Genomic DNA, 18,661 nt, shown 5'->3' with positions numbered 1-18,661 from the left:
TGGACCTGAACACCCAGATCTCTCTGTTCATCAATTTTCCCTAGGACTTTTCCATTTACTGCAGACGTCGCCCTTGAATTAGATCTTCCAAAATGCATCACCTCGCATTTGCCCGGATTGAACTCCATCTGCCATTTATCTGCCCAACTCTCCAGTCTATCTATCAGTCCTGCTTCAGCAAGAAGTTCTGGAGCGCTGCACCAAGCATACCTAAAAATGAAGTCAAGCTATAAAACAGGCTTATCTGCATGCCAAACAGTGTAAGTGGTAGACAGAGGGTCCAACTGTGAGTAGTGGTGACAATTAAACAACTCACTGGAAGAGGAGGCCTCCCATACATTTCAATCCTCAATGATGGCAAAGTCCACAATACACCAGTGCAAGAATCAAGGCTGATGGATTTGCAATAGTGCTGAATTGATGATCCATCTCTGCCTCCTCCAGAATCCATAGCTTCACTGTTGCCAGTCTCCAGTTAATTTGATTCACTCCACATGACATCAAGAAATGGCTGAAGATATTGGTCGTGGCAAAAACTGTACATCCTGGACAATACTCGAGAAACAGTACAAATAATTGCACTCCAGAGCTTTCCTCACCCCTAGCCAAGCTGTTCCAGTTACATTCCAGCTACAACATTTATATCTACCTGACCATTTAGAAAATTGCCTAGTTATGCCCTGTGCAGAAAAATACAACCCTGCCAATTACTGCAATACCGTGGACCTTAAATCATAAATCAAGTGTTGGAACTGAGTCATCAATAGTGCTACCAAACAGCAGGTGCTCAGGAATAATGTGCACACTGATGCTCATTTGGGTTCTTCAAGGCAGCTCAGCTCCTGACCTCTTTACAGCCTTGGTTCAAACTTGGACAAAATAGTTGGACTTCAGAGGTGAGGTGACAGTAACAGCTCTCAAAATCACGGCTGCAATTCAATAGGTGTGGCATCAAGGATCCTGAGCTCAAGTACAGTCAGTGGGAATTGGGAGGCAAACTCTCCACTGGGAAGTGTCATATCTCTCACAAAAGTTGATGAGTGTTGAGAGGCAGTCATCTCAGGCAAAGGACACCATTGTAAGATTTCTTCAGGATAGTGTCCTCAATCCAACTATCTTCAGTTGCTCCCGGAATGAATTTCCCTCCATCATAAGGTCAGCATCAAAATATTTGAAATTGATGGAGTTAGGTTCCGCACGAATCATGACTCTTCAGATACAGAAACAATCCAAATGTAGCAAGACACAGATAATATCCAGGCTTGGGCTAACAAGTAATCTTTGAGCCACACAACTGCTAGGCAATGACCATGTCCAACAAGAGAGAATCTACTCATCACCTGTTGACATTCAATGGTATCACCATCACTGAATCCCACTCTATCAATATCCTGGGGGTATCACTGACCAGAAAATGAATCAGACTAGCTATTATAATACTGTGGTTGCAAAAGCATGCCACATGTTGGGATTCCTGCAGGAGCAACTCTCCCCTTGATTTCCCAAAGCATGTCCACCATCTCCACGGAAATGTGATGAAATACTTCCAACTGCCTGATGAGAGAGAGCAGTTCCATCAACACTTCAGAAGCTTGGCAGCATCACGTCAAAGCAGCACCCTTGACTGGCACCACATCTACATTTACACCTTTCACCATGAATGCAGAGCAGGAACAGTGTGTAGGATTTGTAGGGAAATCAACATTTCATGATTGGCTTGATTTAACACTCATTCCACAAAGTTTGTTCATTGATTAATGATATTATTCTGCTCAACTGCAACTAATTAATATTTTAGCACTTTAATATGATGTGACTCTGCTTATTCTCACTTGACAAATAAATGCACTTTCGGATTGTGCCATGACTGATGATGCTACATTAATATTTGACAGTTAATTTTGTAAAGTTTTTAAATTGTCTATTTCTTTAGATTTTCATCACTCAGGATATCGATCTAAAAATACTTCACTACTTCATTCTTTTAACATACTTTGTGTAGCCATCTGTTTGGATCAGTATTTTCTGATCTGCATTCACTTTAAATGGCTTTGAAGTCATAAGCAACTTTTTTTTACACTGTATCCTTTGTCTTTCAAAAACAGGGGAATAAAAACAGTTTCAGACTTTCAAACACAACATATAAATGAAAAGTATATTGCAAATGGCCCTAAGATCAACAAATCTTCATGATAAATCATGGCCTAATTTAGTGGAAACTTCACTAGTTACATGAGAATTAAGGATAAGCTCAACATCATGAATCATTGAGTTCTAAGTCCATATGCCCCCAGTTCTCAAACAGAATAGAAAAGAACATTTCAAATTATCAAGAAGTCAAACGGAAACAACTAACAAACCATAGTGAAGTGAAAGGCTCATCCAAATTGACAATATAATGAACCAATCAGGAGATTTTACGAAGTGACATCAATACTCTTCACTCTTAGGACACAATTAGAGACTGATCATCAATCCTTTAACTTAATTAGCAATGATCTACACTTTATCTAGGCCAATCAGTATGCAATTGTGTGCTGGGTTGTGGTTTAGGAAGAGTAAATGAGCAGCAACATTCCATGATCAGAGCAAATGTCCAAGTGGAAGCAGAAGAACTTCAAACTGTTGGAGAAAGATCAGAGAATGAGTGTCAAACCCAGTCCTACTCATTCCATGACATCATTTCTCCCTATTTCCATCATTTCATCCAACTACTATACCTATAATTAATTGTCCCTGGTCACAGAATTCTTTTTCCCACTCTTGACACTCAGGCTTTAGGAGCTATTGTTTAGCTACTTGGCCTTAACTCTTCAAACTCAATACCTCAGTCCACCGCCTTGTCATCTCCAATCTTCTCAACAAAAACCCTCCTACTCTTCCAACTTACTTTCACCCCATCCTAACAACTTGTGCATTGTTATTCAGTATCCCCTAGCTACCATCATGCTAAACACAACTCAGATGCCATGTTCTGCAAGTGAAGACTACAACGCAAGTTAACAAGGTGTGGAGCTGGATGAACACAGCAGGCCAAGCAGCATCTCAGGAGCACTAAAGCTGACATTTTGGGCCTAGACCCTTCATCAGAGAGGTCTCTAATGAAGGGTCTAGGCCTGAAACATCAGCTTTTGTGCTCCTGAGATGCTGCTTGGCCTGCTGTGTTCATCCAGCTCAACACTTTGTTATTTTGGATTCTCCAGCATCTGCAGTTCCCATTATCACCACTACAACGCAAGTTGTTCAGTTTTCAAGAGTATGTTGATAATTTTGTACACGAGAGATTAATAATGAAAACATGGCTGGCAAACACAGTTATAGGCTTTTTAAAAATCTAACAGCAAAATAAAGCTGATATTACAAATTTACTCAGAACTGAACGGCAAAATGAAAGCATTTCCCTTTTACAAAACAGGTTGGCTGTACAGGGTGAATAGAAGCACACATGATTCAAGAAACTCCCTGCTGTAAGTTTTTTGAGTTGCTTTTAAGACTAATCTTTTTTGATTGCCTGTTTAAAATCTGTTAGATACAGTGAAATCATTCAATGTTCCATGCCAATTAGAACCACTATGGAGTCATTTTCAGATGTCCTCTTACTGCATCGAGCCAAATTCCTGTCTGATAAAACCAAGCAGATAATACACATGACATTTTAATGCAATTTCTTTCCATAAATTACCTTGTAAGCTTCAGCCCCAGAGGTTATAACTTTGCAGAGTACTGAAGCAATTCAGTGATTAGGAAATTGAAAAGTTAACAGAAAACAGAACAAAGAATGATACAAATTGAACAAGTACTGTGCTTGTACCATGGTGGTAGTGTCCCTATCTCTAATGCAGAGGGCCTGAGTTTAATTCCTGCCTGCTTCAGAAGTGTGTAACAACATCTCTGAGCAGAATGACTGTGAAATAGCTATAAATAGAACATGTTCAGAATAAAAGACAGGCGTTGGCATATGCCCACAGTGGTTGGAGCAGAAACCTATGGCCAGATTTTCTTGTCCCAAAAACATTAGGAATGGATTCAGGGATTAGAAAAATAGAAGTGGATTGGTCATAAATACGAGAATGGTCCCACAAAATAAACTACCACACAAACTCCTAATGGCTGTGTAAAGGTATCTGCTCCAACCCTTTCACTAACAGTTTACCGGCTGCTAAATAGAGAGAAAACAAAATCAGTAATCAGTCATCTCCATTACTTGAAATAGCACTGGATTATTTTAATGAGTTTATTTTAACAGCTGATCTCATTATGAATATGTGGCTGAGCTTCAAAAGCTAATGAAACCCTTAGATATGGTTGTTTTCCAGTTGGTTGGAGGACTGAGTACTAACAGGTGTTAAAGAATTGTCTTTTTTTTATTTCGTTTTGAAACAAAATGTTCGATGCTTTTCACAATAAAATAACCACTAAAGGGGGTTTCATTTTATTGTTTAAATGGACTGTGGCTTATTTCATCAATGTAATAAAAAGGCTGTGTTTGACTGTTTTACAAGAATGCACTGAAACACTTCTGTTTTTCTGTGGTTGTTAGAAATTTTATCTAAAATCTTCATTCCAAAGGCTATTACATGGTTCCTGAAATCAATACATTGTGGACACTTGGAGAGTTGCTATCAAGGATATAAAGGAAACATTAAGGAGGACTGGGCCGGTTGGAGAGGTGGAAGATGAAGGTTAGCTGGGGTGTAACAAATTAATGTGGAAAGCTGAACCTATGTCCCAGAGAACGAAGACAGGCTTTTTTATTGACTCACCTCAGTACCTCACCTCAGGCTTCTATCACTGCTATAGACCTGTTCAGGGAAGTCACAGACCCATACATTGTGCAAACCACCCTACCCCTTCTCAACGTCTCTAAGAAGCAAAAATATGGCAAGAGTAAGAGGAAATCATGTGTTTAAGTTGGCAAAGTTAGTAAATGCCTTGACTCAGATCCTTAACTGACGATAAAAATTCAGAATACTGTCTTCCTAAGTCAAAGCCAAGGCCCAATCATTTTCAGGTTGAGATCTCATTCAAACATCACAGGTAGGCTCCAGGGTCCAAATGGGCATTAGATTGCATTGTGGGAATTGTGGAAAAATGGCTACATAATATGCCAAGCTCATCAACAGGTTGGCATCTGGGCAGATTCTACCATTACCATGCTTCACGTGGGCCACAAAATCAATTTGCAATTGATAATTGCAGTCCCGGTCCTGCAATAAAAAGCATCCCAAGAAATATGCAAGTTCTATGTTTACAAATAAATGTTTTGCAGGCAAGAAATGGACATGTGTAAAGTTTGAAATCTGTCTCGGGATGAATAACTGATGATGACTTTGCACTTTTTAGTTTAAGTACAGTATACTAACAAGCCACATACCTTCTTACAGTACAAGGGCTGGCACTCTGCAATGTAGCATTCCACCTCACCATTACTGCAGACACACTTTGAACAGTTGGTTAACTTCCAGTCTTCACCATCCCTATACATTCTTCCCTCAAAAAGGCATGATTCTGTTCATAGAAACAATTGATGCAAAAGATAAGCAGCATGGGAAAATAAGGTGCGAAAGTTGTTGCTGGCCTGAAATTTTGACATGCATCATTAGCTTTTATTTCTTTCATATATAAATCTGAAAAAGGAAAGAATTGCTGTTGAATAACATCCTATTTCTTAGACATCTGAATAGAATTTCACAAACAATTCTATGGCCACTCGTGTGCAATGGATGAATGCAGATGCAAATATAAATTCATGGCGATCACTGAGGAATGAATGCTTGTTATGTAACTGGTTAATCTTCTCTCACTTGTACCGTGGGATCGTTTATGTCTGTCTGACTGAGAATACAGGGTTTGATATTACAATCAAAAGGTGGTAGATCCAACAATGCAGCATTCCCTAATACAGCACTGAGATGTCAGACTATTTCTCTGGGTTATATGCTCAAATTCCAAGTGTGGTTTGAATTGATTATCATTTAACTCAGAGAAAAACTGCTATGAAATCAGACAAGGGGACTGTTAAAGCTAAAAAAAAAGCAAGTTTCTCAGACAGCATTTTCTAAAGCACGACTGCTACCATCTGACATCAGATACTTGCAGTGCCATCACCTGCAAGGTGCCCTCTTGAGCCACTCACCATCTTGACTTAGAAATACATTTTCTGCCGTTTAGTGTTATTGGATCAAAATCCTGAAACTCCCACCCTAACAGCATTGTGTATGTTCCTACACTAACTTGACTCAAGCCATTCAGAAAGGCAGCTTACCTTCACCTGCTCAAGTACAATTAAGGAGGGGCAATAACATTGGCCAGGCCAGTGCAGACCAAAACCTCAATGAATTATTTTTAAAAATCCTATTGTGGATCTCAAAGTTTCTATTCTAGAATAATTTTCATACATGAATCCTTCACATGATTCTTCATTTTTACAAACTTACATGCAAGTAACAATAGACCACTCGGCCCTTTGACTTTGCTCCTCAATTCAATAAATCCATGGTTGATTGGATTTTAACCTCTACATTCCTGCATATCCCTAGTTATCTGTCATTCCCTTGGTAATCAAGAATCTGGCTATCTCTGCCTTCAGATTATTTTAAAAATTTGCATCCACTGCCTTTTGAACATGGGAATTCCAAAGACACTCAATCTTCATTAAAAAAAGGTTCTCTGTCTTAAATTGGCAATCACTTATTTTTAAATTGTGACCCACCTAACTCTAGATCCTCCCACACAGGGAAACACCTTTCCACATCCACCCAGTTAATTCCCCTCAGGATCTTCTATTTCAATAAAATCACCACTGACTCTTCCAAACTCCAGAGAATTCAGGCTTCGCTTGTCTAGGCTTCACTCACAAGGCAATTCACTCATTCCAGGTATAGTACATCTTCTCTGAACTACTGCCAGTGTATTAACATCTTTCTGTAAGTACAGTGACCAGTGAAGCATAACTTTCTTACTCTTGGATTAAATTTCACTGGCAATAAAACATCATATTCTATTAACTTTCATAATTACTTATCATCCCTGGATTCTAAGCAGTGATCTATACATGAGAACACTCATCTCTCTGTATCCAGGCTCTGTAATATCTCACCATTTCTGTAATATGCTTTTTTTTTGTATCTGTCCTGCCAAAATAGACAATTTCACACTTTCCTACATGATACCCCATTTGTTAGCTCTTTGCCCACTATCTTAACCCATCTTTATCTCTTTATAGGCTTCTTACATCCTCTTCACATCACTTTCTTATCTATTCTTGTGTCATCAGCAAATTTTATCACCACACTTTCAGTCCCTCTAGTTTATGTAAATGATGTGGATGCAAATAGTTGAGGCATCAGCACCAACTCCTGTGGCACATCATTCAAGACATTCTACAGCCTGAAAAAGACCCATTTATTCCTATTCTCTGTTTCTTGTTCACCAGCTAATCTACTATCTATGCCAATATGTTACCCACCACACCATGATCTTTTAGTTTCTGCAATAACCTTAGATGTGGCACTTTATTAACTGCCTTATGGAAATGAAGTACAATACATCTACTGGTTCCCCATTGTCCACAGCACAAGTTATTCTTCAACACACTCCAATAAATTAGTTAATCATTATGTCCCTTCTGCAAAATCATGTTGGTTCTACCTGTTAACTTTAAACTCATCAGGGCCCAATTATAACGTCTTTACGAATGGCTTCTAACATTTTCCTTATGACAGATGTTAAGTGCTCCTGAGATGCTGCTTGGCCTGCTGTGTTCATCCAGCCTCACATTTTATTATCTTGGAATTCTCCAGCATCTGCAGTTCCCATTATCTCTGATACTATTTTAGCTTGGAGATTCCTGCTTTCTGCTTATCTCCTTTTTTGAATAAAAGAATTACATTACCTATTTTCCAAGTTAAAGCAATGTTCCCCAAATCTAATGTGTTTTGGAAAACCAGAAGTAACACAGAACTACCACTCTTAAGACCTTCGGATCAGGACCCAAGCACTTATCAACTTGTAACAGTTTGTCAAGTATTACTTCCCTTCTACTCCCTGGATATTGTATTTTCTTGAGTTAATCCCTCATTTTCAATTCCTGATTTACAGCTACTTCTGGGTTGTTACTTGTATCCTCTCTCGTGAAGACCAACGGAAATTATCTGTTCAATTCACCTGTCATCTCTTTACTCTCTACGAGTAATTCCCCAGCTTCATTTTCTATTGACTTAACACTTATATTGTAAACTCTTTCTTTCGAAGAATATAAAATATTTCTATTCCGTTATTTTTTAGCTAAATTTCTCTAACAATCTAAATTTTCATTCTTCATTCAAATTTTACTAATTCTTTGCTCTTTTTAATATTCTGTCCAATCTTCTGGCCTGGCATCCCTCTTTGCACAATTATGTTCCTTTTTTGTGTTTGATACTATTTTTGACATTTTTAGTTGACCATGGATGACTAGTCAGCCCTTACAATTTTTCATATTTGCTGGAATTTATCTGCACTATCTGGAATATCCTACTAAATGTTTGCCAGTGCAACTCTAGCACCTAACTGCCAGTTCACGTTCACTAACCCTGCTTTCATGACCTCAAAATTGCCTTTGTTTTGATTAAGAAGTCGTCTTGGACCCACACTTCTCTCTCTTAAACTGTATGTAAAATTCAAAATATTCAGGTCACTGCTCCCCTGAGACACTTTCACTAGGAGCTCAGTAATTAATCCAATTTTGTTGGTCAAAACTAGGTTTAAATTAGCCTGCACTCTGGTTGTTTTAAGAAATTATCATGAAAACATTCAATGATTCTTTATGTAATCTGCATTTTTTTCCAATATTCTTAAGTTAACATCCAAAAACAAAATAAACTGCAAAACAAACTTGACAACATGGTTTTATACATTACTTCTTACTTTGTTCCTGCATACAGTTTCTTTGCTTCTACATGACATTCAATCTCTAATAGATGCATAAAAGCAATAAAATTTGCTGGCTTACCTCCAGTCTTGACACATTTTGGACAGCAGTCTCTGTGTGGAGTGTACTCAATTTCCCCTCTGCCACAAATAACGGAGGGACAATATTTTGGACCACATTCAACTTTCTTATCGTTGCAGGAGCAAATAGTACATCTTGAGGTCATCCACTCTGTCTCATGCTGCGAACATTAAAAACAGAAGGAAGGAGCATCATCACCTTGAAGTAACAACAAATATCTGGTAGCAATCAATTTAAAAAGCACTTGCTGATATTTGGATATTTAACTTTGAATTCCAATTGAAGTTCTGTGCTTTTCTAATACAGTAGCCACACTTCAACAATAGGCTCCTCTACTGTCATTTTGCTAATGTTTTTACGATTGTTGTCTGATTTTTTAAAGCTAATTTTACAAGACATGGAATCCAAAAGACCGATTTGTACATACTTGCCCAGAAGCACAAAATAGAACACATTTACTGAAGTTATAACGTGGCAGTAAATGCAGCTGTGAAATGCCTACAATGCTCGAGTCTTTTGTGTTATGAAAGTGACAGCACAGAATGGTAATTGCCTGTTCCAAAATGAAGACAAAACTGAAAAGTGAAGCAATACTGTGTAAGTTGAATCTCTGTCAGATCTGTATGAGGTCGTAACATTGCAAGAGTTACATTATTGCATAATTCGTGTAACAATTTACTTCTTGCAATACATCCATCAGCATGATTTACTTCAGACAAGTTGCTGAAAAAGCTCGGCAGGTCTGTCAGCAGCTACGAAGAAAAATTAGAGTTAATGTTGTGGGTCTGGTGACATGAGTTCTCAGAAAGGGTCGCTGGACTCCAAACTTTAATTCTGATTTTTCTTCAAAGATGCTGCCAGACCGACTGCGTTTTTCCAGCAACCTCTGTTTTTGTTCCTGATGTACAGCTTTCACAGTTGTTTCAGTTTTTATTTAACTCTATTTACTTTATTAATGATGGTTTCTTTTGTTTATCATTCCACTTTGGTTTCTGGTTGCCTTTTATTGAGCTATTGCAAGCGAATATGAGATGACGCGCATACTCTGTTACAAATTCTCAGATGAGGGCACTTCAACAAGGGACCCTCTGAAATGTCCACCTTCTCCCTCAACTGAGTATTTCCCAGCACCATTGTTGACAGGGTCCTCAGCCGGGTCTGACCCATCTCCCGCACTTCTGCCATCACTCCTCCTCTTCACTCCAGCAACAGCGATAGGGTTTACCTCCTATCCCACCAGCATCCACATCCAGAGGATCATCAGACACCATTTCTGCCACCTCCATGAGATGCCACAATCAGACACACATTTCCCTCCCCTCCGTAGGCCGCCTTCCACAGGGACCATTGCTTCCAGGACACCCTGGTCCACCCTTCCTTCACCCTGAACATCCCCCCACAGCCTTACAGCACCTTCCCCTGCAACCAATGAAAGTGTAACACCTGCCCATTTACCTCCTCCCTCTCCAGTATCCTAGGGCCCAAACATACCTTCCAGGTGAAGCAATACTTCACCTGGACTTCCCAGAATCTAGTCTACTACATTTGCTGCTCACAATGTGGTTTCCTCTACAGTGTAGTGAAGCGTAAACTGGGTAACCGCTTTGCAGAATATCTATGTCCTCCTTGCAAAAAAGACCCTCAGTGACCTGTTGCCTGCCACTTTAACACACCACCCTGTTGCCTGGCCAACATCTGTGTCTCTGGAAGAACAACACCTCATTTTCTGCTTGGGGACCCTGCAGCCCTCCCGCTTCAATATTGTGTTTGTTAATTTTAGGGCCTAAACTCTCCCATGTCTTAGCCCCCTATCCCACACACCATGCCTTGTTATCCCATTAACCTGCTATTACACAATACCTATTGTTCGTCACTAACAGTCTCCCTTAACAACTATTCTCCTTCCTTGCGAGATCGTTATCAACTCCTTATGTATCCAACTGCTCTTCCCTCTCTTTTGGTTCTGTCCTATCATTTACTTCCGAGCACATCCCCCTCCCAATTTTCTGCAATGTTTTCACGGGCTACCATCGGTTCTGAGAAAGGGTCACCGGACCTGAATTGTTAGCGCTGATTTTTCTTCACAGATGCTGCCACACCTGCTGAGCTTTTTAGGCAACTCCTGTTATTTTACCCCCGACTTACAGCATCTGCAGATTTTTTAATTTTATGAGATGAAGCTCGCTATTTATTGAAAATAAAAATAAGAGGCTGGAAATAATCAGCAAGTCAGGCAACATCTATGGAGAAAGAATCAAAAGTCAACATTTCAAATTAATATCTTTCAACAGAGTGGACCTTTTTGTTTTTAAAACCTCAAGAACAATCCAGAATTGAACTATTAGACTGCCTGTAGTAATTGAGAAAATTTCTAAATTTCTAAACTGCTGTAGGAAAAGTAAATATTTATAGGTAGAGGAGAGGAAGCTAATTTCTGAGTTTCTCCTTTCTACTCATCTTTGTTTATAAGATGATAAGACATCTTGAATATACTTAATGACTCAGCCTTGAAAGGCCTCTGCGCTTAAGAGTTCTATAGATTCACCACTGTTTGACATAAGAAATTCTCCATATCTCAGTCTTAAATAAGGGAGCACTTACTGAGATTATGTCCTATGCCTCCCACAAGGGGAAACAATCTCTCAGCATCTACCACATCAAGCTGCCTAAGAATTCTGTGTGTCAATAAGGTCACATTTCATCATTCTAAATGCCAATGAGTAAAGGCCAAGCTACTCAATGTTTCGTCATAATAAACTCTTTCCGTGTTCAGGCTCAACTTAACAAACTTGCATTGCAGACAGTCCAGAGAAAGTATCTCCTTCCTCAGATAAGGGGACCAAAACTGTTCACAATATTCCAGAGATGGTCTAACTATTTGTTGAGTACTTTTGGAAAATTATCCCCATTTTTATACTCCATTCACTTTGAACTAATGGCCAATGTTCCATCTGCCTTTCCTATTAACTGCTGAACTTGTTTGCTGGCTTTTTGGGGTTTATGCACTAGAATCCCCAAATCTCTTTATGCTGTGGCTTTCTGCAGTCTTTCTCTATTTAAAGAATATTCACCTCCTCTATTCTTCCTGTTATTATGTAGCATAACATCATATTTCCCACAGCATCTACCAAGACGTATGTCTACATACATCTGTAAATCATGTTACCTTCACCACTCTCATTCCCACCTATTATGTTACCTGAAAATTGGGTGATAATATGTTCACTTTGCTCATCAAAATCATTAATTTATGTTCACATAATGTGGTCCTAGCACTTATCCCTGTGGCTTTCCACAATTACAAGCGGTTATCCTGAAATTGTTCCTTTTATTGCCAACTCACTGTCTTCTATTAGTCAGTCAATTCTCTATCCATGTTAATATAATCCTGAATCCATGTTAATATACTACTTTTCCAGAATCTAAGGATCCTTGTAACATTATTACCAATGTTTCCACCATCTCTGTAGGGTGTACTCAGTACAATTTCCTAAGAAGTCTGTTTCAAGTTCCGTAATTGAAAAGGCACAGTCTTGAAATGATGAGGTAAAGTAGACGAAGTGACAGTGGGGGTACATTTGGGGGACAGTGAGCTCTGTATTCTACAGTTTCAGATAATGTAAAATCAACATATGTCAATTTCAAGTAAGAATACATCAAGTTAATAAATCCCTGTGGCTGGATGAGGTGATATTGAAGGAAATGAGAGTGGAAATTGTAAAGGCACTGGCAATAAATTTTCAATCTTCATGAGATTAGGAGCAGGCACCAGAGACTGGGAAATTGGAAGTGTTATGCCCTGTTGATAAAAGGTTATATAAAAAAAGTTCCAATTGTTATAGACCAGTCAGTTTAACTTTGGCAGTGGGTAAAGTTCTAGAAACAATTACTCAGTATAGAACTAATACTCACATGGAAACATTTTGGTTAATTGTGAGGAGTTACCATAGACTTATTAAAGGAAAATAGTGTCTGACTGACTTGGTGGAATATTCTTAAAAGGTAACAGTGAGGGCTGACAAGGTTGTGAACGTGGTGTACATGACCTTCCAGTAGGCCTTCTACAGCATGCCACACAAATTTGTGAGGGAAGTTATAGCTCATAGGAAAAAAGATAGTAATGCCCTTGCACAAAATTGTTTGAATGATATGAACCAAAGATTAATTGTGAATGGGTATTATTCAAGCAAGAGGAACATATGCAGTGTAATTCCTCATACGCTGGTATTAGGGCCTCTGGTTTCTCTGCTATATATAAGTAACGTAGACTTTGCTGTGCAATGGAAAATGTCAATGTTTGCAGTTAACACAAAATGTGAAACTTGTAAAAATATCTTGTAAATGGAGAGGCGGACAGTAGGGTACTTCAAAAAGACATTGGCACGTGGGCAGATAGGTGGTATCACCCTTGAGGAATGATGTGAATGCATTAAAACAAGTCACAAGAAGATTCAGTTGATAATATCTGATGAAGGGTCTAGGCCTGAAACGTCAGCTTTTGTGCTCCTAAGATGCTGCTTGGCCTGCTGTGTCATCCAGCTCAACACTTTGTTACCTTTGATTCTCCAGCATCTGCAGTTCCCATTATCTCTGATCACAAGAGGATTCAGAAAATGGTTCCAAGGATGAGACACTTTCATTATGAAGATATACGGGAAAATAAGGAACTGTTTTCCTTGGAGAGGAAGAGGGTCAGGGGAGATCTGATCATACATTTCAAAATCTTAAGGTGCCTGAGCAGTGAAAATTGGGAGAAACTACTCCTACTGGTAAAATGATTGGGAACCAAAAGGCACAGTTTAACGTGTTGTGCAAAAGAAGCAAATGTAAGATGAGAAAAGGATTTTTTTTTAACACATTGAAGCATCCAGGTTTGGAATGTATTTTTGGGAAGCATAGTGGAGACAGGTTCAATTGAGGGATTCAAGAGGGCATTGGATGATTATTTAAAGAGAAACAACATGGTGGTCCACAGGGAAAATATAATTTGGCAACTGGCATAAAGTTAAAATCCTCAGAAAGGTGACACAGGCATGATGGACTTGCTTCTGCACCATAACAATTCAGTGGTTCTATTGCTGACGCTGACACGCTCTGATGAGTTTAGGGAATGAATAACATTTTTAATTACTCAAATTAAGTCGTAGCTCCATTTGAAGAAAGCTCACCTCAGGAGTTCACCAGAGAAATGAGGCTGCAAAATGCAGTATGAATACTAAGAGTTCACACAATTAGCATTACATTCCAGGGCTGCAATGGGCAATGGTGTACTGTCAGAGGAGTAACCTTTTTGATGGGATGCTAAGCAAGGTCCCATCTGCCCTCACTGGTGGGTGTAAAAGATTCCTGATGCCATTTCAAAAAAGAGCAGGGAACTTCTCTATTATGACTAGTCCAGTTTTTCTTTCTCAACCAACATCACAGATACAGATTTTCTGATTATTATCTAATTGGTGCTGGTGGTCTCTTGTGAAAACAGTGAAGACAGGTCAAAAATATTTAATGGATGGCAATGCATTTGGGATATCTTAATGAGATAAAAATACTAAATACTTAGGAATATTTCTTTAATCTTTAACAAACGGAAAGAGAAATGCTAAAAGGAATTGAAAGATTGAAGATTAGAATCTTCATGCTGCTCTTTGGTAACATCATTCACAAACAGACAGGAAGTGTCAACTGCCCCGCAAACTCTCTTGACCACTTTATGTGAACCGCTGACCTAACAATCTGTCAATCCTACAGAAGTCATAATTTTCAGCAACTTTTGGATCCACCACAAACTCCATTGCCTCACCATCAATTCCATCTCCTTCCTCAGCCACGAGAATGATTGCAAACTCGACAAATTATTCAATCCTCAGCTGAACACTGACCACATTGTCGCTACCAAATAAAGTACGACTCTATCTCTTGAATATTTCCTGGATTTGTCTCTGCCAAAGCGGAGCCACGACTGAAAGCTTCATCCGCACTTTGGTCAGCTCCAGATCTAATCATTTCAATGCTTAGCAAATTAGCCTTCCATCTTTTATGCTCCATTAGGATTAGTACAGGACTGTCTAAATCTAAACATGCAATAAATTTTGCTAACCTGACAACTCTCCATGCCTTAAGTCTAAAATTCTCTGTTTGAATGCATAACTATTACTATTGAGAAATGTGAAAAGAGTGCCTGGCTGATTTGAAGATTTTATTTACAATTATGAACTGAGTCTTAAGAAGTCAACATGGTAGACTGGTTAGCAAGATTAAATCACATGGAATTCAAGGAGACCTAGCTATTTGGATACAAAATTGGCTTGAAGATAGGAGATAGACAGTGATGGAGGAGGGTTGATTTTCAGACTGGAGGTCTGTGGAGTACCGCAAGGATCGGTGCTGGATCCCCTGCTTTGTGTCATTTATGCAAATAACTTGAATGCGAATACAGAAGGTATCATTAGTAAGTTTGTAGATTACACCGAAATTGGTGGTGTAGTGGGCTGTGAAGATTATCTCAGAGTACAAAACGGTCTTGATCAGATGGGTCGAGGAATAGCAGATGCAGTTTAATTTAGATAAATATGAGGTGCTGCATTTTGGTAAGGCAAATCAGGGTAGGACTTACACACTTAATGGTAGGGTCCTGGGGAGTGTTGCGAGCAGAGAGGCCTTGAGGTACAGGTTCATACTTCCCTTAAGTTGGAGTCGCAGGTGGACAGGATAGTGAAGGTGGTATCTGGTAAATTTGCCTTTATTGATGAGTACATTGAGTATAGGAGTTAGGAGGTCATGTTGCCACTGTACAGGACATTGGTTATGCCAATTTTTGAACACCGTGTGCAATTCTGGTCTCCCTGCTATGGAAGGATGTTGTTAAACTTGAAAAATTTCAGAAAAGATTTACAAGTGTTGGAGGGTTTGAGGTACAGGGAGAGGGCGAATAGGCTAGGGCTATTTTCCCTGGAATATCAGACGTTTAGGGGTGACCTTATAGGGGTTTATAAAGTCATGAGGGGCATGGATAGGGCAAATAGCCAAGGTCTTTTCCTTGGAGTAGAGGAGTCAAAAACCAGAGGGCACAGATTTAAAGTGAGAGGGAAAAGATATAAAAGGGACTCAAGGGGCAGGTATTTCATTCAAAGGTTGTGTGTGTAATGGAATGAGCTGCCAGAGGAAGTGGTGGAGGCGAGTACAATTACAACATTCAAAAGGTGTCAAGATGGGTACATGATTAGGAAGGGTTTAGAGGGATATGGGCCAAATGCTGGCAAATGGGAGTAAATAAGATAGCTGGTCAACATCAACGATTTGGACCGAATGGTCTGTTTCGCCCTCTATAACTCTGACTCTAATTTAAGATTTTGTTTTAATATGAAAGCCAATAAGGTAAATTGTCTTCCAGACATGGCACAAGTCTATGAATGGTTATCACAAACAGCAAGATTTTTTTTTCCCCTCTTAAATGCACACTAATAGAATGCAAGTGCAATACACATTTTAAATGTTGCTTCTACTTAAACTGTTATTTATTTTTACCACGAACACATCTCAGAACGCAAGAATGCTTACCGCATGAACTCGTCCTTTGTATTCACAGAAGTTTTGGGTCTGCAGAGTACACTCAGGGCAGCAATTGTTCGGACTTATTTTGAAAACTTCACCCTGACAAAAGAAAGAACAAAGCACGTGCATAAAGTTTAATAGCAGAATATTACTCCTGGATTCCCTATTACAATTAAAAGACAACACTTGTTTAATAGTTTAGCAACAGTTTTTAAAAGTGGTGCAAAGAAGTAATTTATGTCACACATTCTAGATAAACTTGCAATTCCTAATAAGCAAAGGATGTGGAGTAGCATGGTAATGTCGCAAAGTACTTTCAAATATTGTTACTAAAGATTTCACTGAATCAAAATGCTGACCACGTACACACATCACAAATGTTGAAATGACATATTAATCCCACTGAGATGATCGTTGTCTGAAATGAAAGTATTTTGACGTACTTACAATAAAATCACACAATCCTTGCAGGGTAGACAGAAACCATTTGGCCCATCAAGCCTGCGCAGATCCTCCAAAGAACATCTCGCCCTCTTCCCCTCATATCCCTGACGCCCCGCGTTTACCATTCTTAACCCACTCAGCCTGCACAGTCCTGAGCTCTATAGTGCAATTTAATATGACCAATCCATCTAACTGCCGACATCTTTGGACTGTGGAGGAAACCAGACCACCCAGAAGAAACCCACGCAGATGGTGGAAAACCTGCAAACTCCACACAGACAGTCACCCAAGGCTGGAATCAAACTCGGGTGCCTATTCTATTATTCTGTGATGGTGTGATATAAAATGGAAAGAGCACAAGCAGCCTCTTCTTATAAAGGTATTTTCAAGAACCTTAAATGGTATACTGGACAACATTCCTTATTCAAACACCACACACGAATACCTCAATTCTATAAATTTTCATGTGTGTCAGTATGAGTGGTGTTGTATTATTTCCTGTTTCGCCTCAAGGCATGATTTCAGTTCACTTGTCTGGCAGCTTTGCACTGTTGAATAAATGTTTGTTTCTCACCAGCATGGATTCTTATTTCATTTACAGGGAATGGCATGCTGGTGATTTCATAGCTTGGCATAAACACTGCATTTAATTTAGTCAAGTCCAACAATCAGTTTTGAAATAACTGCACAGAGGTCGGTATCCTGTCACCAAGTCACTCTTAATTACAAGAGCACAGTATACGGACCCAGCTAGCTCAGAGCTAGTCCATAGAGTGAGAAGACGCTCCTGTTTATACCTGTCAGCCAGGACTCCCTGATTGTCATTGTTACCCTGGATCAATAGGGAGCTCATACTCAACGAGATCCACCTGGCCAACCTGATCCCAGTCACATTAAGTAAAAATGGAAAAAGAATTTTGTGACGCCTGCCATTGCCACAACAATTTGTCTGGGGATAATAATCATAGCTGGCAAAATTCCAGTCTGGACTTTTATTGTTTTCCAGCTTCAAGTTGAAGTCAGACTGCCAGTTATTTTTCGAGATGACATAAATCTATTGATTAGCAAAAAAGCCTCAGGCAAGTCAAAGTCCCGTTTGCTATAAACATGCAGCTGTGAGAGTAAGTGATACTTAACTGGTGTGGGGGGTGAATGGAGTGGGGAGGATGTTGGTGGCTTTCCCATAAGGGCACGTTTTTTAGCTCCCTCCTGCGTATCATCACGGCTTTTGGATACCAGAAAGACACTAACCTGTAGATTATCTTAGGAGTGAAACAGTAGTTTACATGGGATCCAAAATGTTAAATCTCTAAGCTAGTAATTCAGCTGATGTTCCAGTCAGCTCACCAGTGCCACATTTTACATTCAATTCTTCCAGTAAAGGCATTAGATCCATATAAAATACCACAGGCACCCAAAGTTATACTGACAGAGTGACACTGCCACAAACAGATAACCTGTTAGAAATGGAGATTAATGGCTCATTCTCCATTTCCCTTAGAAAGCAGACTTTCAGGTCTCAAAGACATGAATAATGGGAACTGAAACACAAATAGCATATTTTTAATAATGTAACGCATATTCGTATCAATCTGCAAATCATCAACCACTAACCTCCTCATACTGGGTTATCATCATACATTAACTATATCAAAGTTAAAACGATACATAAACAGA

The 18,661-nt window shown here is 39.2% G+C and overlaps 1 protein-coding gene across 3 annotated transcripts in view; it reads right to left on the bottom strand.

Moving 5' to 3' along the window:
* The window catches only part of fras1 (Fraser extracellular matrix complex subunit 1), a 446,760-nt gene that overhangs the window by 259,957 nt on the left and 168,142 nt on the right, over positions 1 to 18,661 (bottom strand). For all 3 annotated transcript variants that reach the window (XM_059646148.1, XM_059646150.1, XM_059646159.1), the window contains exons 4-6: positions 16,547 to 16,639; positions 8,993 to 9,152; positions 5,375 to 5,508 (exon numbers count right to left, since the gene is read on the bottom strand). In XM_059646148.1, the coding sequence (XP_059502131.1) occupies positions 5,375 to 5,508; positions 8,993 to 9,152; positions 16,547 to 16,639 (387 nt within the window). The remainder of the gene's footprint in view (positions 1 to 5,374; positions 5,509 to 8,992; positions 9,153 to 16,546; positions 16,640 to 18,661) is intronic.

This window comes from Stegostoma tigrinum, chromosome 1 (assembly GCF_030684315.1).
Source record: "Stegostoma tigrinum isolate sSteTig4 chromosome 1, sSteTig4.hap1, whole genome shotgun sequence".
NCBI classification, from domain to species: domain Eukaryota; kingdom Metazoa; phylum Chordata; class Chondrichthyes; order Orectolobiformes; family Stegostomatidae; genus Stegostoma; species Stegostoma tigrinum.
Note: the sequence above shows the minus strand (reverse complement) of the source record. Positions and strands in the feature narration are given on the sequence as shown.